General features: G+C 41.4%; 1 protein-coding gene across 7 annotated transcripts in view; it reads right to left on the reverse strand.

The window, feature by feature from the left end:
• phactr4a (phosphatase and actin regulator 4a) overlaps nucleotides 1-20649 on the reverse strand; it is a 31888-nt gene that overhangs the window by 10161 nt on the left and 1078 nt on the right. The window contains exons 1-7 of one of the 7 annotated variants that reach the window (XM_019258488.2): nucleotides 18897-19218; nucleotides 17698-17788; nucleotides 13800-13913; nucleotides 9455-9499; nucleotides 1587-1757; nucleotides 1417-1497; nucleotides 119-1321 (exon numbers count right to left, since the gene is read on the reverse strand). In XM_019258488.2, the coding sequence (XP_019114033.2) occupies nucleotides 119-1321; nucleotides 1417-1497; nucleotides 1587-1757; nucleotides 9455-9467 (1468 nt within the window). In that variant the 5' untranslated portion in view covers nucleotides 9468-9499; nucleotides 13800-13913; nucleotides 17698-17788; nucleotides 18897-19218. Of the gene's footprint in view, nucleotides 1-118; nucleotides 1322-1416; nucleotides 1498-1586; nucleotides 1758-6741; nucleotides 6968-8902; nucleotides 9051-9454; nucleotides 9500-13799; nucleotides 13914-17697; nucleotides 17789-18896; nucleotides 19219-20649 lie in introns of those variants that run through there. The other 6 variants (XM_027286426.1, XM_019258496.2, XM_027286427.1 and 3 more) reach the window with 6 other exon arrangements.

The following is a 20649-nucleotide window of genomic DNA, read 5'->3' on the forward strand; positions in this document are numbered from 1 at the left end:
ATGTCAGAATAAACTGTGACGAGGTAACATGACCTGACTAGTAGTTTGCCATCGCGCCTTTGAATGTCACAAACTGGCAGGATGAGTAGAAAAACACACGCTGCGTTAGCTACCGTACCTGAGCGATCTCTGAACTCTGCAGCTGGGATATATCTGGGCAGGGTCGTCCTCTTGTCAGCCTCCGACATCGGGCGAGCCCTCTTGTTGTCTTCTGAGGAGCTCTTCTGTAGAGTAGGCCGCAAGTCCATCTCGGATATGGGCCTGATCGTGGAGCGGGATTCATCCAGACAGCGCTGAGGCTCCAGCCTTTCCCTCCTCTCCTCCCTCTTTTCCCGCTCATCTCGTCGCTCTCTTTCATTCCTCTTGGCCCAGTCATCCCGTCTGTCCCTATCCTCTCTCCTCTCTCGGTCTTCTCGTCTGTCTCTGTCATCTCTCCTGTCCCCATCGTCTCTTTCTCCCCGGACGTCTTTCCTCTCTCTGTCTTCTCTTTCTCTGTCATCTCTCCTTTCCCTCTCAAGACGCCAATCCCTGTCTTCTCCCTTGTCCCTCCCTTGCCTCTCGTCGCGATCCCTGCGTTCCCTCTCGTCCCGATCTCGCCTTTCTCTCTCATCCTTGTCTTTCCTTTCTCTCTCGTCGCGATCTCTGCGCTCCCTCTCGTCGCGATCCTTCCTTTCCCTCTCATCGCGATCCTTCCTTTCCCTCTCGTCGCGATCCCGGCGTTCCCTCTCGTCGCGATCTCGCCGTTCCCTCTCGTCGCGATCTCGCCGTTCCCTCTCGTCGCGATCTCTTCGCTCCCTATTGTCTCTCTCTGGTCTTTCATCTCTTCTGTCTCTGTCATCTCTATATTCCCGCCTTTCTCTGAAGTCTCTATCTTCCCTCCGGTCAACACCACCATTCCTTTCCCTTTCATCTCGCCGGTCCTTTCTTTCCACGTCGTCTCTGTTTTTCCTTCCTCGGTCCTCCCTGTCATCTTTGCCGTCTCTCCTCTCCTCTCTGCGGTATCTGTCATCTTGTGGGGGTCCCCGGGGTAAAGATCCACCTCTCTTATCGACATCTGATGGCAGACGGCTTCGTCTGTCCGGGTCCACAGAAAGACGTGCATGAGAGTCCACATCCAGAGGCGCCCGGTTACTTCGGGAGGCATCGGACGGCGCTCTGTTTCGACGTTCATCTACTAGGAGCGGCCTGAGGGGATTCACCTTGCTGTCGGATTCCCCTCGAGACACTCGCGGCCCTGCATCCGATATCCTGTCCACGTCCATTGGTACAGGGTGTCCATTCTTCAGTGGTGGACCTTTGGAGTGGTTTACATCATTACTCTCTGTCCCAGGAAGACATAAGAAGTAAGATACAGTTAGCATCATTAAAAATGGAGCCAATTCATCCACAGCGTGTTCTTTAACAAAGCAAACATACCATTCTCTGGGATATCCTTTAGGACACCTCTTGCAATCAGCTCTTGCCGACTTTTTCTAACAGAAATCTTTCGTTCCAAGGCTGAAAAAGGGGTAGAAAGAGAGACGAATTAACCTCGCATTTAGTATTCACAACAAGTGAGAATAATAACTCCTTGTATCAAGCAATACCTATTGATGTTTCAGCAAACTTCTCGCTCGGCTTCTTCTTTCTCCATTTCCAGGGCTTGAAGATCCTTCCCATTTTGGAGAACTTGCCTTTGCGCTTGGATGGTGGCGTTCCCCCGCCAGAGTTTCCTTCTTCACCCTGCGTCGTGCCGTGTTGCAAGTCGACCTCATCGTCTGCATGAACATGACATAATGGCAAACAACAGATGACTCAACGCTTGACTCACAAGTTTTATGGGGTTTTTTTGTTTGATTGAAGCACATATAAATAAAAAAAACTGATGTGGTAACTGTGGTTTGTTCCTGAAACCATCGAGTTTCAGTAAACTCAATGTTGGGCGCGTTGGGGTCTATGTTCCGAGCCGTGCCACAGCCTTTTTTAAAACCACATTTTAGTAAGAGTTTTTAACCAAACACAACGGTCCATTGTGCTCATGTGAATGTAACTGATAAGTCTATGCTATGTTGTATTGACAAACCCACATGGTCTTTAGGCTTATCACAAATTCTTGGCAAGCCTCTATTACAAATTGGACACAGTGGAATTTAATCTTCAGGCTAGTACATACCCAGAGCCTGTGACTACAGCAAACACTACTGTTCAGGCATCTTCTGTCTCAGTGAGTCTTTGACAAAGTCTTGAACACTTGACTGTCATAGTGGCAATTTCAGGCAGGATATGAACACATAGTTTTATATTGGATATCATGACTAGCTGGCAGACAGGCCAATATCAACCTATAATAATCTCAAATAAAAACAAAAGAGTCCTTCTTTCCTGACTGCAACAGACACAAGGTTAGTTTCCTAATCAGGTATGCATATCCGTACACAGGGTAGGGCTCCAGCTCTAAGCTCCGGCTTCAATTATCCGACACAATAAAAAAAAGGACCAAACCTCAAAACAAGGCTGGTCCAAATTCCACTCTTACTGCCTGCTTAGCAGTCACACGAGAGCCAGACAGTCAAGTATGGACACAGCTTCTTCTGGTTTGATTTACAGGCTGGTGTGAATGAATATGTTTTTTTGTTTTTTTTTGTCATAGCAGTGATGAGTTTGTCAGCAATAGCAAAAGTTTAGATGGTGAAAGAAAAACTAAACAAACTGTGATCATGAAACCATGACTCGAAAGTTCCACGTTGCTCTTCATATCCTGTTGAAAAACCAGAGACGGCAATAACTGGGTGTGAAACCACTACTGTAATTCTTAGGTGATGAGTCGGACGGCAGCTGTTACACAACAGAGAGCACAGAGCAAAGCAACACGGCCTGTGTTTAAAGAGCAGGCAACTTACGTAGAAGTCAACGTACAGGAGGTCAGCTGAGCTCATTTTCTCATTAGAGCAGTTTAACTGAGCGGTACATGATGGTGTGAAGGCGACATGTGCGATGCCAGTTGTGATTAACAAGGAATGTGCGCAATAGATGTGCCATGAGCGGCAGGCATGTGGACGTCAATCTATAACTGAACGACAGTCGCTGATTCCCAAATATGCATACTCAAGGTCGTATGACGCATCTTTGTCCATTTAAGAAGGACAACAATCCCCAAAAAGTGCAGGCAAAATGTAAATACATATAAACTGTAAGTCTATTTTGATTTATAATAGAACTTTCTCTTCCAATTGGTAGAGTCTTGAAAGAAAAACTGCTACCACTGGTGACAAAAGCCATAATTTCTCAGAAACACACCGCACTATCATCACTGACTGCACTGCTGTGAAGAAGAAGCTGATATTACTAAAAGGTGCAATTGTATTACTTATATACAAACATAATTATATTATTGAATATCACCAGCACGCAACTGAAACCACATAATTAGAGTATAAAACCAGATGTTGTTGTTACAATACTACACAAGTCAGACAAAGTGAAAGCTGTGGTTATTGGGTGGAAAAGAAAGAACTGGGATATCCAACAGAAACTTGTGCAAATATGCCGGGCATAAGATGGAGGTCGGACATGAGAAGTGACGCAGAACAAGGTGAGAAGACTGAACGCCAGCAACGCCAAAACTTACTGATAGTTCAGCTGAACAATATCTGACAGAGGACGGGGCAATCTTCCTAACCAAACGCTCACTGATACTGTATGCATCACATTTGTCACACATCTCACACTGAGGGATTAAAAGAGGATTGTTACCTTTTCCACTCAGTATAAAACCCCCATGTCCTGAGGATGAGTTTTTCAAGGTCAGAGATGTAGCCAGCATAATGAGTCACAAAGGAAAGCTCAGGACATGAGGCCGCCTTTGGAAAATAAATCTTTTGTATATTGAAGAGAGAGGCGAATACCAGATTTGATCAGTCATGAATACAAAAGCTGACATACCACATTTAGTTATGTCCCCATGGGTTTTATTCAGTGGTTGGCATCCAGTTTGAGATGTATGTACAGCAGGCAACCACAATCAGACCACATGCTGTCGAAACAATGGGGGTAGTTTTCCATATGTCAGATAGAGGATAGGAGGGCTTTTAGCATTCCTTCCTGCAACATCTGACACTAATCCACCAAATCTGACTCAACATCCAAGTTAAAAATAGTAAGACTGTTGTGAAGACTATGCCTACGGCCGTTTTTATTGATAAACAACTGAGTTCAGTGCTTTTTTCTCTGCTGTATGTTTGTTGGTAGCAATTCCACTTTTGCAAATATATTAAGATGTAAGTTATTTGAATATAAAGCCAGAAATCATCAAGTTCACTGATTTATGATCTATAGAAGCAGGTGATGCCAGCTATGGGTTACAGCAATTTCAGCCTGACATAAAGTGGATTTTAGAGGCTGATAATGATAAAAATGATAATGATTAATATTTGGGAGTTTAAATTATCCTTCAACCATATAAATCAGCCAATAGTATTTACTTATTTCTAACTGTAACAGATACTGCGATACATAAAGAGACAAGAGTTACTTATTGGCCGACATACTCAACACAGATCAATATATCTGCAGTCGGTCTACCTCCAATTTCAAACTAATATTCAGATAGCTAGCTTCAACATTCACATTAGATACCTGCTGATGACAGTAAATATGCCAAACATCTGCTGTCAGTGTGAACGTGTTAAGTTTCTTGTGCTCTCTTGCAATGACATCACTGCTTAGGTGGCATGTGATTGTAATGATACACTGTATCACACGGTAGGACTAGAAATATGCGTATTCATCAGCCTTGACCTGCTTTTTAAACTAGACCTTTGTCGTCACACTTGGTTTCATTTACCTCTACTGGGAGCAGATAAGAAAGGAAAAAAGAAAAAAACACTTCACAGAAGTAGGTTGTATGTCAATAAGTAATATTTTTAACATTCCTGACTGTGTCTTCTTTCCCTATATGTATGATAACTGCTCCTGTGGCAGTGCAGGTTGTCTGTTTGACATTCATGTATGTTAATGAGTATTGGAATTTCTCCAACACTGGATACTGTAGATCAATATTGGTGGCTGGGTTTGTGTTTCTTTGCAAACAGTCAGAATACAGTTTGACAGCAACAGCAAGCATGTTTGCGCCTTTTGTAGCTTGCTTATTGAAAAGCGGAGTGGAGATGAATCTATGTTTGAATCCCAAAAGTTTAACAAATGAACTCTGAGCTGGATCAAAGCAGATGAGTTTTGGGTTTTATTAATTCAGTGTTAACCCTTGTGGACCTTCTCTTTCTGATCTAGTATTGATTTGGTATCAAGTATGTAAAAACTTAACGTATAGTGACAACACTAGTTGAGTTTGTTCAGCCAAACCTACTCAATACATTTACAATTTATTTGCCGATACACCTACAGTTTAGTCACAGAAAACACAACTAGTGTTCAGCCCAGCACTGCACTAATGTTTGTTCATGAAAGGTCATTCTCCATAAAATGTGAAAAAGGGTGTGTTCTGTCTATCAACTGTATGAAATAAAGCCGGTGGTTGTATGGATGTGTGAAATCCCTCACAGCTATTCCTGACAGACACCGGTGGGTGTTAAACTGGGAAGGGGTGGGGGTGGCGGTGAAATGGGAGAACACTACTGAAGTTTGGTTGCAACAGAAGCGAGGCATGATGCAGTGACCTTGTGTTACAATACAGCGTAACAATCTGAGATGCCTGCTTTCCGCACAACAACCAGAGAATTAAAAAAGGCATCGACTCGTATCAGATGAGGTCAAAGACAGTCATGCGTGCGTATCTGAAGAACAGAAGAGCCTGTTTCAACAAAAACCTACGACAACCAACATCACAGCCTTCTGTAAACATCCAAACCAAACGCAACACACCGCAATCCTCCAGTCAAGCCGTCCATATGACTCATGCCAATCACATGACACGCTGATACCAAAGATGCAGAACAGCCCACCAGCGGCAAAAATACTTTTTGCATGCAGAGCAAATATGTAACCATGAGGATATCCTCCTGTTACTTGTTTAAAGTAGGCAAGAGTGTTGGAAAGTGTTTAAACAGAAACATTGTTTCTTTGCAAACACTAACAGGCCATGATCTATTACAGTGCTGTGATATTTTGCAAAAAACAAGTGACAGACTGTGTTGCATAAATGCTAGTTTCCGAACAGCTGCGAGCTGTTTAATTAAGAAAAATCGTAGGTGTACAAACATAACTTGGGAGAGGACCCTCCTTCTGACAGCAAAAAAAACTGGTTCTGAAAGTTTGAACTGTTATTAGCTAAACTAGAGAGACTCAAACACCTGTAGACTACAGTATGCCTTCAGACGCCAAGCAGTCTAAGTGTAAGATAACAAAAAGAAAGACAGATCCACATGGAGAGGAGGAGGGGGGGGCTGGTGTCAGTTGGTGCCTTGGTACCCCTCAAATCCTGTTTTTCTGAGGAGCTTGTGCAGGGAGATGGAGCGCTGTGTGCAGACACAGAGTAGTTTGTGTGGGTTGTGCGTTTCACAATCACCACATTCCATCTGCATGCATTCTTCTTCACCTGTCTGTGCCTGCCGACCTTCCACTTTTTCTCTGGTTTCCAAAACACCTGCTCGTACAGATTTAAATATGTACTGTATTCGCCCGGTTGGCTGTTTCTACACAAACTGACGAACCTGCCAGCCCGTGTCGTTTTTACCCCCTCGCCTAATCCTGTCAAAACGTTCACAAGCACAACCTGTTCAGCGCTTGAGCCTCTGGTGTCGGACTCACCCGTGTTGTGTTGGGCTGGTTGCTGGGCCACTGTCTCACTGCTAGCACTGTGTCCCATGCTATGGCTCCTGTCCCTGCTGGCCTGCCGGGCTCTGCCTCTCTCAGGGCCCGCGGCAGGAGAGGAAAACCTAAAGCCGCCTCACTCTTCTCCAAGCAGACATGGGAGCTCCTGTAACTCAAGCCTGTCTTCACTGCTCACTTGTGTCGTTTAGTCTCTCTTGTCTCTGTAGACTTGCCCTCCCTCTCTCCCTCCCCCCCCACACCCCCCCTTTCCTTCAAGCCTGTGCGATTTGGTCTCTCCCCTCCCTTCCTCCCTCCCTCCTTCCTTCTTTCGCTTTTAAAAAAAACACAAACACACTCGCTCGCACAAGTTCTTAAGTCCCTCCCTTCTTGGAGCTCTGACTTCATGAATAAGGTACGCCAATAAGGTGATCCAGCAGTCTTGGATGCCTTTCATTCCCGAGAGCAGCTTTTTTTCGGGGCCAAAGTTCACAGCAGGCGAGCTTTGAGGTTTGGTCCGTCCAGCCGTCAAGCCTGGAGGGATTTGCGATGCAGTGGGCCCCACAAGCTAACACCATTTCACAAGACTGACAAAACACTACTCCCTGAAGGGCGAGGGGCGGGCTCAGCAGGGTGAAGTAACTCGAGAAGTGGAAGGTGAGCCGGGACAAGGTGGAGCTCAGAGAAGAGAAGAGGAAGTGACACAGCGGAGGTGTCCAATGACTCTCCAGGGATTGTCCTTTTAAAACTATGAAATGCATGTGCAAACTGAGTACACTTTTCTGAGATATTAGCCACTACGTTTTACAGCCACACCTGAAACTATTCCTCGACTATATCGCCCTTAGGTTACACCTATTTTTATTACAACATAATTGATTTTAGAAAGAAAAATCATCGAGTAAAGCTCCAAAACACAGAACAAAAAACATCTCCAGAGGCCTTAATCTGACATACTGTACATCGTCATGCTGGACAGAAAGAGGGGCAAGCCAGGCAATCGGTGTCATTCCTATCAGAGCACTTTGTGATTAGCTGCCATGTAATCAGTGTGTGGGAGTTGGAGGAGCTCCTCCGTGCAAGCAAGAGATAAAAGTGGAACGTAGGAAAAGAAGATGTTAAGCATCTTTCCTCCTGCTAATCAGACAGAGAGTGATCTCAAAAAGGCGAGACGGTGCAATGTAATAACCGGTTTTAAACATTTCTCCACAGCAGATGGGGGATTAAAAGCTTTCCATAAATTGTAATATGCACCTGCTACTTCGTTAGAATGTAAAAAACTTTTTAAAAGAAAAGTTGATAAGCAGCAAGAGAGCAAACTATCTGTCATAGGAAGCTTTGTGATGAGTTTCCATGCTTCACCGCTGTTGCTCCCTCTGCAGTCCAATTAAAGCAGTGCAGCATGGGAGCGCAGAGGACTCAGGAATGTGAGGAATGCACGACCACAAGTCGGCCCTTTGGGACAAGGATGATAATTAAGATAGCAATCCTGGAAGTCATTTGTAAACAGACAGGGATCACAACCTACGACAATCTTCTCACTAATTATGGGCCTGACATTATTCACTCTTTCCCAAGAGCAGCAGCAGATGGAGACAAACACGTTTTGTTTGCTTGGTTTTATTTTAAACACGAGTCCATGAATCATCAATTTGATGACTCACAAAAATACTATCGCACCATGTCATCCTGACAACTCCAAAACACACAAACACTAACATAATGTAACACGAGAATATGAGCTGGATGCCCTTTCCGGATCAAAATACACAAAGGACATGTGAAGCGCTCCACTTGCTCAGCAGCCATGCATTCATGTCAGAAACACCTTATCAACTTATAGAACAGAGCAGATGAGAAAGTCCAGATTATTTTTACTGCTTGGCCACGAGGCCAGGCAGGGATGAGTAGATCAAACCTCCTTAATCTGTTCCTGCCATGGCCCATAAAAAGTGGTCATGAAGCAATGTCCGGCCTGTCTTGGCATTTCAAATGGACCAAAGCGGTAACTGTTAATATGCTTTAAATATCGTCTCAATCAAGCTGTAGCTATTATTTAAACGAACTTTTAAAAAAAAGGACAGTAAAATATATAAAAGGAACTGAAATTTAAATCTTTACATTAAATACCCAACGACAGACAGAAAGCCAGTTTACTCACAAATATATTCAGACTGAACAGCCATCCCTGGTATTTCCCCCACAGACGTTGCGAATACACTATAACGGCTCAGCCTGGGAACAAAGATCCTCTGGGCCAGTGTGTACGTGGTGTGCCGAGGTCGTCAGTGATCGAGGTCAGTGGTGAAATAGACACAAGGCCATGAGTGGCAGTGAGAGAAACCGGCTCTGCTAACCTACAGGTGTGTCCTCTGGGCGAGGGCCAATCAGATAGCAGCAGTGTCAACGGTGCAATGCGTCACAGGTCCAACCCCTTAATGGGACAGCTTCATAACCTAACACTTTGTTTGTTGACTCACCACTTTCTGTCATCATGATAGTATCAGTCTCACTGCAGCCAACATATACACACGTTTCAACCTCGAGTTATAGTTTTCTAAAGTCTGTCTTAGGTCTTTGACACAAAAACATATGTATCCAGTGTAATAACACTGAAAAAGAATGGCAAACATAAAATAATAAAACTACAAATTCAATACTTTTTTCTTGCAGTATCAATAATTCAAAAATGGAGAGAGAGAGTTTTTCTTACCAGTGTTTTCCATCACAATGTACGAAACTCAGCAGTCAGCAGCTCCTGAAACAAACAAAAAAAATGGGATCGTTATGAAAGACAGATATCAATAATCTAAAGAGTTCCTTCACGGATGAAGTGTATGTATACGATAACCGATTATTACCTGTCCTCGTGGTTAGTACTGACAAGATAACTGATAATTTCACATTTTTGTATTTTAAAAAGTTCATAACTTGTAGTTTATTCACATCGAGCCAAATCTAAAACAAAGAACAGATGTGACTCTTCTATTGTTCTTTTCTTTTTTCCTGGTGAAGTAGATCAAAACTTGGACACACTTTCAGAGAACATAAAGACTAATAAACTCCTCAATAATAATAAATTATTATTATCGACTTATCAGCGATAGGTTTCAGTTGAGTTTGAGTGAGATAAGTTTGATTTATTGGCTATAATTATTAGAATAACACCTAATAATATTAATTTCATATTATCAACCAATAATTCATCCACCCTGATGTGAACCATGCTTTAATGAACACGCCTCACTTGTAAATCACTCAGAAAACAATCCAGCCTAACTCACAGCTGAACAAACTTTTACTGGAACTTACAAAAGTTATTCCAATCACCGAAGACTCGAGTGTCCATTATTACTCAGAAAATCAATGAGTGACTCTCAGGACACTTCAATAGATTGGATGTTCTCTGCAGCTAATGGGGGGCAGATTGAAGCTGAACAAAAGCTCTGTTGTGTTAGCGAAGACCAAACGGAGCATTAATTAGGAATCCATTCTGAATCCTGCTCGACTGAGAGGCAAATCAACCGGTCTCATTCAGAAGCTCTTTCGCAAGAGACGCGAAAACTGCTGCCCTGATTAAGAAATTACAGACCAATTACAAAATGACATTTAAAAAAACGAGGTGAACATGAGCCCGCTGTGAGCAGTAGAGTTCTATAATCATCTTAATAAATTAAGTGATGAAGACGGAGCTTGAGCAATACCTGAGGACATGGAAAACAAAATACTGTTTTACACAACAAAGCATACATTTATACAGTTTTGGAAACATGCAGTGGGTAATAAGATAAATGGATATTTATGGCTGTTAAGTGTTTGTCATTTATAGTCACTTAGCTACACTTTTATCCAAAACAAATCAAGGTACAGTGCGACTAGGACATGTTAGTGCGGCAATAAGTACAACTCGCATAGAATCAAGTGAGTGTCCTAGAAGGGGGAAAAGAGATTTAGCATGTCCAGTTGTTGGAGCGGAGGTACTCTCTGAAGAGCTCGGCCTTCAGAAGGTTTTTGAAAGGTAGGGAGGGACGCCCCCTGCTCTGATAGGAACTGGTAGGACGGGGAACAACAGACAAGAAAAGTTTGGATTTGCTTTAAGCGTACGGTAGTAGAGTCAGGTGCCATTCAATGGAGGAGGAGGAGGTAACATAAGCCTGTGTAAGGGCATTCAAGTAAGAGGGCGCAGAACCAGAGACTACTTTGTATGCGAGCATTGGCAATTCGAATCTAATGCGGGCTGCTACAGGTAGACAGTGGAGCTCAATGAGCGGCGGGTAACATGTGACCTTTGTCATTTATCAGATCATTTATCATATCATTACATTAATCAAGTCAGTCTGATTCAGGAGTTGGATACCAGTTTACCTAGTTTATTTTCACATTGTATTGTAATATAATTACAAACTACATCTGCCCTGTAGGAATTCTGACCATTAAATAAATGCATTTTTCAACAGCAACCCAACAGCTCATTTAAAACCATTAGCGTTCCAGCTATTTATCTTTGGGTTCTGTAGTTTTACACGATTGTCCTGTTCATGTTCGAGCTGAAAATTCAACTAAAATCTGATCTTTCTTACTCAATCCCAGACACCAGGATGCTCAGGGTGTTTCTGTTTCATGCATATTTAAAATCAAGAACTCCCATGTAAATAATGCAAATGACCTCAAGATGTCTCACGGTAACAGCAGTGAAGGCACAGAGGAATCCCTTTGACGACGTCTGCTGCAAATGCAACAGAGCAGCCTCTTTCAGATCACCCAGATATGTAAACACACACAGAAATGTTGTTTGTGCCGAACACTAGGGGACTATCAACACACCTGACAAATGACACCAGTGTTATTATGAGCCCCTGTGTTTAATGTTTTAAAAAGTGCAGTAAAACTTAATCCTGAAGGATGTTTCTACTAACTTTTCTCCATGTTTATATATGATCTCCATAACTTTATGATTTTGGTTGTATATTTTGTTTTTAGGGTGACTTTGTAACATCTGATCCAAGGACTACAGATAAAATATATATCTTGCTACCTCTGGTGCCTTTACAGAAATGCATTATTAATGTGCGCTGTCCCTGTTAAATAAACCAACAAATAATAAATGTTAACACAACCACAGCAAAACAAGCTCAGTACTGTGCACAGAGTTTGAAATAAACTTTTTTCTTGTCCTGCTACTGTCCCAAATTTCTCACACTTAACATCTATCATCCCAATTTAGTTAAATCATTTAGTAACATCATCTCGCCTCATTCTCTCCTTCCTAGCGCGAAGGAGACACTATGGTGGCCACAAAAAGTCCCATAAAGCCAGTGTTTGGTTTGTCTATTCTGGGCTACTGTAGAAACATGGTGGTTCACAATGGTGAACATGGTCGGGAGAGGGCCTGCGACGTCTGTAGATATAAATGGTTAATTCTATGGTAACGTATTTATATTGTCAAACAATTATAGCTGATCGCTAATAGCTGCTTTTTCTCCTCACTCTTATTTTGTGTTGCTTGTAAATCACTTTCATGAATTAACTTCGCAGTGAGTCCATGATCTAGATTTAGCTAGACCTAACTAAAAAACAGTTTTAATACTGACACATATTGGATAACATATGTCCCGAGTATTTCTGCGATATGCCAATATCAGCCAACCAGCTTCTACTCACTTACACACTTCATTGACACACTCTGGTCCAGCATAGAAGTTCTCTTAGCTGTTCCCTAAACTTAAATCTTAATAAAAATAGAAGTGTTTGACCATAATCAGCTTTCATTTGTTACTGTTCTGTTTGAATAAGTGCATCGCTGCAAAGTGTCGCGCTAATGTAAACCTGTTTATGAAGTTATAGGGATGAACATCGGTATCGGCCGATGTTCGCCTCGTTAACTGCCATTGGCCATCAGCAAATAAAGATGACAGTCACCGATGGCAGGGGCCGATGATTATATGTCGCACAACACTGTGCTGAGGAGAAACATTTCTTTTTTCCCTTTTTTTTGGAGATGTAACTCTTGTAGCTTTTATTTTGAAAATCCACCAGCTTCTCTATGCTTTTTCTGTGTCTGGATTCCGCCAGCTTGAGGTGCTCTGCGTAGATTGACGCGTGCTGCTCGCTTCAAGCGTCAAAAATAGACACATATTCAAGGCGTAGCCGAGTCTAGAGACGCTTCTGGGACACTTTGAGAAAGACCCACATTATGCAGTTTGCATTACATGTAACAAAGAAAAAAACATTGGCCATAAGTTGTTATTTTAAACGTCGGTATCAGCCCAGAATTTCACAATCGGTGCAACCCTAATAAGTTACATACACACATTGAACATTATTATTCAGCCAAACTCACTACAGTGAGATGATATATTTGGAGGAAGAGGAAAAAAAAGAGAGAGAGAGAGATAGAGACCCTGCTGCTGTTAAGAGCTGTTGACACCCACTCAAGAGGAGTACAGTCCAAACTCTCATGTCTGTCAACAGTTCAAAACCAAGTGCCTCAAACGGGAAATAAATGGTGATGATCATCTGGGAGGCAGTTTAATTGTGTTCAGGTCAATGCCACAACTATTTATTGACAAGTGAACAATTATGAATGTGCTATAGCCTCGAAACGGAGCAGCTGAGCAGATCACAATCACAGATAAGCAGGTGACGTGAACAAACATAAAGATAAATTGCTTCATCAGTAACTATTTGAATGGCAGCCATGCCTCTAATTGGTTACAATGAGTAGGTGCAGTGGCATTGTGACGTTGACGTGGGCAGGTCCTAACGGCAGTATCGGGCTGCACTTTGGAATTTGAAAAGTTCTTTGACAACAAACAGGTAAAACCTAGCCTGTGTGACTAAATAGGTTGCACAGTGTGTACACTGCAGCATGAAAAGGGAGAGTGTAGCCTGGTAGGCAAGTATTTGACCTTCTTATCAGGTGGACTAGGCCATGTTCTTACAGATAAAGCACAGGTTCTCTGTGAATTCAGCTTTCAAAATTAAATAGCGATGAAAGAAAAAGTACAAGACGCCAATATTTGTTAAAGCCAGAAAACTTCTTGTTTTCTTAAACTTACTTTCTATTGAAGATCATTGATTGTCGATGAAATCCTCCAGAAACGCTGTCCTAGCAGTTTTGCTGTGACTTCTGCTTCCAGCGAGACAATTTCACAGCAGCGATTACGACACTCCTGTAAAATATCCAAAACGGACAAGTACATTACACGGGCAGACACAAAGTCAACTTCCTTCTTGGTGCTGGGATTTTTTCAAAACTTTATCCTGAAAACATGCTGAGTACGCTCCATTTAGCAGTCAAGCTTTTAGCGGGTGCCATTTTCGTGGATTGGAGCACAGATTTGTCAGGAGATACTCATCGCCATTGACTAAAACACCACAAAACTGTTAGCGTATTATCTCACCTGCAAACTAAGGAAGCAACTCTGCCTTGAATTTTTTTTAAAAAGCAGACAGTTTTACGTTTCTAACTGAGGACAACCCCTGCCTGGTTAGATTTGGTTCACTCCAACTGGTTTGACAAGTCTGGGGCTAGAATGTACACACAGCACATGCTCAACAGCTGCAGGCAGGGCTGCATGTCTGGACTGTACACCACTTCGTAAACCACCTTTTAGATGTTCCATTAAACAGGCTGATGTCCACTACTCTAGTGTGTATGTTTACGGCTCAGGTTGTCCACAGGAATACATACACAGTACAGTACCTTGGTACAATGACCATCAATCAAAAACACTTTAAATAATGTAACTGCTCACTGCAGGACATTATTGTTAAAATGTAATTAAACCCAGAGAGTGACTTGATTGAGGAACGTAGAGTTATTTTTAATTATTAAAATCCCACTGGAGTTTCAGTTCACTGACAATAAAGTTTATTGTTAAGCTGTCAAATATCCTGCCTCTATTACATATCTTCGTCACAAGTCCTTGACAACTAATACTAGTGTAGAAAATGTATCAAGAGAATTTTTTTTTGCTCAGTAGAGTATCAGCCCCAGAAATCCAGTGCTGGTCAGGCATTACTGTAAATTACTAATTTTGTATAAATGTCCAATAAATAAGATACATCAAGTCCACTGGAAATACACGAAGATAGAAACATTTAATACTACCTTAATACTCTGGTAATAGTTGAACTATGAGATCACATGCATGAAATTTGAAATAAGTTTTGCATTTCCTGGAGTGTTTTGTTTCTGCTCTGTACCCACAGTCATACATGTAGCAGGCATGCACCCACAAAGAGGAGGGGGAAAGAAAATGTTCAACAACACTGCAATGGTGGCACTAAACGTGAAATATTAAGAAGAAGAAGAAGAAGAAGTACGGATCAGGAGAACATCTTTTGCGCCCAAGTCTGTTCAGGATTCAACAACAGTCAATTAAAAAGCCTCTTACTATGAATAAACTTGTATCCTGTGGCTGAACAGGGCCAGCCTACGCTGTCATGATGGTGGTACTTGGAGAGACGAATATCTTCAGAGGTGGCACAAAGTGTACCCTGTGCCACCAATAGTCAATAGTAACATGACACATATTGAAGAGCTGATAGAGCTGAATGGCTTCTATTATTTCCTCTAATACACAAAATATCAATTAAATCTGAGATAATGAACAATGATATGCTCGATTTGTTTCTTTTCCAACCATTAAAAAAAGGCTTAATCCATTTATTATTCATTGTTTCCAACCTGTCCACAGAGAGAGAGAGAGAAGTTGATACGCACTTCAACTCACAAATAATTCACTAGATAAAGTTCAGCACCGCTGCAATCCAATTCTGTTCTCAAATGTCCCCCTGGTGCACCGGGCCCAAGTGAACTCCGGTGCAATGACTAACTAGTGAAGCAGCAAAACAAACAGAGGTGAGTTAATGTGCACTGCTTTGTGAGCCTGCAAGCCAGCAAACTACAGCAGCTGAGCCAGTAGACTCAGCCTCCACACTGTAACGCTGAAGCCTGCAGTGCACCACGTGAACAAGTACAAACACGTACAAACACAGGCTCACACCCAGTCCTGCCATTATGTTACAGAGCATCCAAAGGTTGACGAGGAGATAGTCTTTGAGGTGCCTCATGTCCGGTTTCATGTTGTCTTTGTGAATCCTGCCCACGTGGACTATCTGAGCGTGAGCGCAGAGCACAATTTAAAGAACAGTAGGCAAAATAGCAGCCAGATTTTCAGGTTTGGTAACAGGATACAACAGCAGTATTTCAGAACTTTCACACGAGTGTAAGTGTGTGCCTTTTTTGTATTTTTCTGGAGGTGAACCCTTTCACCCCTTGTATCTTTTTACAGAATTAAGTCACAATACCTTTAGTAGAAGGAATGTAACTCCTCAAGAACAGCTTCAGACAATGTCATTAGAAGAAGATATGTCAAACACATACATGACAACAACAAACAGAGACTACTAAAATCAGGTTGATATTGAACAAAGCTGAAGGACATATTCCACCAGACATGGATGCGACGCATTCTTTGTGCGCCGCGGCTGTCAGAGCTAATCACAGCCATCCTAGTCAATGTTTTAAACCCGAAACTAGAAGCTCCGCGGTCATTTTTTATTTTCTAAAGAGGATTTTTATTCACCTTAACCACCATTCTTACTTTTCACAGTAATGACTCATCTAGTTTTTCAGCATATTTCTTCAAACAATGCTTTGAAAAATCAAATCATTGGTAACCAGTCCATTGGTAACCACACTCTGGCACACTCTGAAAAGCTCCACGGAGATCTGTAAACCACAAACGCCGACATGGTATCGTGCTAATTGGGTAAACCTACTGCCAGGCTTGCTACTTGTCATTAAAATAATTGATTGATCTAAAACGGCAACAGCTCAGCACGGCCTCTGGGTTCACAGTTTGTATTCACGTGAAAATAAAACAAGATTTTACTCGGTTTGAATGAAGAAAATTGCTAAATTTACGATAAAAGATTGTGTTGCCTTAGTAAAGCAATAATAATGCTTGGGATTGTTGCCCAGAATGACTTATGAAATTTCAGGGGTATTTCATACTCAAGCTACCCGACATGCTTGATTTCTTCTTCTTTAAAAAAAAAAGAAGATCAATGTTTAATATCAGCTGTGCTCAGCTTGTGCTGCACTGATAATTCATAGATTTTACACAGTCCTGCTTGTTCACAGCTCCCAATTAGCTCATTAAGAACTCCTAGTTCATCGGATAAAGAGGGACAGAGCTCAGCAGAGCTCGCACAATCGACCATTGGGCCAAGTTCATTCTGCAGACTTGGCAATCGCTAAATGAAGAGCCAAGCTGGAGTTTGTTTGGCAGCCAGCTTCGTGGATCTCAATGAGCTACTGTCAAGAACGAGCTGACAATGGCGCACACACACACACACATCTCAGTCCCACACAGACCCACAATGCTCAAACAAGTTGAACTGAAAACATCTCTGTTTTCCACTCATTTCTATTCCACCAACCATCGCGGCTTGTTTCACCAGATTCAGGAACCTTTAACTGTAGCTGTGGTTGTCCGCTACCTCAAAATTGACACGAAAGCACAGACTGCACAATGCTGTCATTTATCAAGAAAACATTATATCTGTGTCCGCATTCAGATCATACGTGCTAGATACTCGATCTACAAAGATTCCCATGCTACAATGTTAAGAAATCACTGCTGTACATGCACCTTAACAAATGGTCTAACTCTGAACCAAATCCAATTTAAAAAAGTTAAGCTTTAGAGACATACTCTGAAGTTTCCTACAAATTGGACCGGATGTCTTACGCCTTCGCTGAGGTAAAAAAAAAAATCCTCTAGAGAGCAGTTGGATATCTGCCAAAGAAGGTGTTATTGTGAGCGGGATTACACCCACTAATCGTGGCAGGCGTCCACTGCTACCACCTGAATCACCTTAAAACAAATACCAATCACCTGCAACATCAATCTCTCAACCTCAGTCCAAAGAAATGCTACCCACCTCCGTGTCCTCAGATTGAGTTGAAACCCACCAAACACCTCTTCTTCCGATCGAACAGCAAACCCGGTGGGACGCAACCATCCACAGCTATCTGCACACAAAGCACAATGACATGACTGACCCGATTTACAACGCTGCCTAGTATCCAGAACAAATACAATACGCTGCAGCAGCTCCTTTTGTCTTCTCTCTCTTTTTCTAAGAATTGTCCTATAGGGCGTACTAAAGCTTTCAATCAGTACTAAAGGCGCTGGGTGCCTGTTGAAACAAGTACTAGACCGGCCTGTGAAAGGAATGCAGAGAAAAACTTGACAGGAAAGATTCCTGCATAGTTTTCACCTGAAGTGTCCGTCATTAAAATGTAATATAACAATGCTATAGATAGACAGACAGACAGTCAGATAGACAGACAGATAGATACAGTCAGATAGACACAGTCAGATAGACAGATAGATAGACAGATAGATAGACAGATAGACAGATAGATAGACAGATAGATAGACAGATAGACAGTCAGATAGACAGTCAGATAGACAGATAGATAGACAGTCAGATAGACAGATAGATAGACAGTCAGATAGACAGACAGACAGTCAGATAGACAGTCAGATAGACAGATAGATAGTCAGATAGACAGACAGATAGACAGACAGATAGACAGACAGATAGATACAGTCAGATAGACAGACAGACAGACAGATAGACAGATAGATACAGCCAGATAGACAGACAGACAGATAGAATAAAATACTATCTATCTGAGGTAGAAACAAAATAAATAAAAATAAAAACACAGAATGAGATAAAAAACACAAGATAAATAAGTAGATATACAAACATAATAAGTTAAGAGAATTACAGAGCAACTAAAATAAAATAATATATATTGTATTTAACATTTTAACAGTGGTAAAGTGTTAAAAACAAAAAGCTAAAACCAGACAGGTGAGCTCCAGGTACAGGTGCTGACTGAACAAACCTCGGGACATAAACGTTGCTGTAACAGTCTAAAAACTAATTTACAGTGTTTAAATGTTTTAAATGTTAAAGTGTCACAGCTCGGTTTGTGAGCTAAAGATAAAGAGCAGCGCATTACAAAGCACTCTGCTAATCCAAGTCAGAGCCAGCAACAGGTGTTAGCTCTGTTAGCTCACACTTGTGGCCTCGGTTTTAAATTAAAAAAACAAAAGGATACTCACCTTTTGTTTAGTAACTCGCGTTGAGAGAAGAAGAAGAAGAAGAAGAAGTGTATCCAGGAGACGTGTTTGTACCGGACTACTTTTGACACTTGTCGCCGCTGTCCATCATCATCATCAGGCGGAACTAGCTTCACTAACTCACTAACTGCCCTTTGACCCGAATAAAGTCATTAAAGTAACTTTCAGGAGATAAAACGTACAAACATCGCCTGAATTAACACCCGGCAACGAAAACGAGCCGTTAAATGTAGTTTAAACTCCTCCGCGAGCACTTTGTTGTGTGCTGCACGTTAAACTCCGGTAGGAAGATTAAGTACGGTTGTTGCGCATGCGCACTTCTCTTCCTAGGAGGAGGAGGAGGGGGAGGAGGAGGGGGGGGGGGGCCACTCCCCCACCCACCTGGAGAAAAAAAAAAACCACGTGACCCAACTGAGCTCTCCGGTATGCCGTAGGTAATAGTGACTTTAAAAGTAATCTACTTAACTTATTGTACTATACTTAATTATTGAAGAGACCAATTCCAAGTTTAAGAACTTGTCCATCAAGTTCTTAAAATTTCTTAAAAGAAAAAAAGGAGCTTTACCACACCTGCACCACCTGATTGTTGTAGTCATTTTTGTTTTCTATTCATTTCATTTCATTATTATTATTATTATTATTTATATCACTGGTACTTTATTTTTGTAATGCTATTTAGAGTTATGGTTCCCACTACTCTTCAAATCGAATTACTTAGTTATTCTATATGTACCTTATATGATTTATACTAGCGCTACTCATCCTACGTGATGAGGTGCGTTTCGTCATGGCAAGAAATAGGTACACTTGAGCAAGATTCGACCTCCCCCCACCCCTGGTGATGCGTTTTTTGCGCGGTGCATCATCAATTGCATTCTATCCGCATTGATGGATAATAAAAGTTTAGTAATAAAACGAAATAACTATTCCCATGGATAATCAGTATACTCTCTAAATCACGCCATTTACACACATATTGCCTCACAATGTTTTTGCTGTACTCTTATTTAGATTGTATACTTCTATTTGTATGTTTTTATATATTATGTTTATACATTTTTACTCTAACTCGTGTCCATGCTGTTTGGGATAAGAGAAACGTATTTTCATGCTCTGTAATGTCCTGTACACATAGCCAGCATTGAACAAAAATAAAGTTGACTTGACTTTTGACCCCCCACCCACCTGGAGAATAAAAAAAAAAACCACGTGAACCAACTGAGCTCTCCGGCTATCCGTATAAGTGACTATTTGAAAACGTTACTAAACTTTTTGTTACTATTACTTAATTAGATAGAAGACCAATTCAAGTTTAAGACCTTGTCCACTTCAAGTTCTTAAAATGTTTAAAGAACAGAAGAATCACACTATTGTTCTATTGTTCATTTTTTATATCTCGTATATTATTTCACTGGTCACTTATTTTTGTAATGTATTTATATTATGGTCACACTCTTGCAATAATACTATTATTTATATTTAGTTTATACTATTATTACTATTAATACTATTAATTTAATTCCTACTTTAGTACTTTTTGTAAATATGTCACTTGTGTTTCACTCCTTGATCTATTTTTCCGCTCTTGCTGTCAACAAGTGAATTTCCCGTTGTGGGAAATAAAGTATTATCTAATCTAATCTTATCTTGTTCCTTTCTTTTATTACTAATAACTCCATTTACACCATCATTCGCCTCACAGATGTTCTTTGCTTGTATATATTTTTAGATTTTG

Source organism: Larimichthys crocea, chromosome XIII, assembly GCF_000972845.2.
Source record: "Larimichthys crocea isolate SSNF chromosome XIII, L_crocea_2.0, whole genome shotgun sequence".
NCBI lineage: Eukaryota > Metazoa > Chordata > Actinopteri > Sciaenidae > Larimichthys > Larimichthys crocea.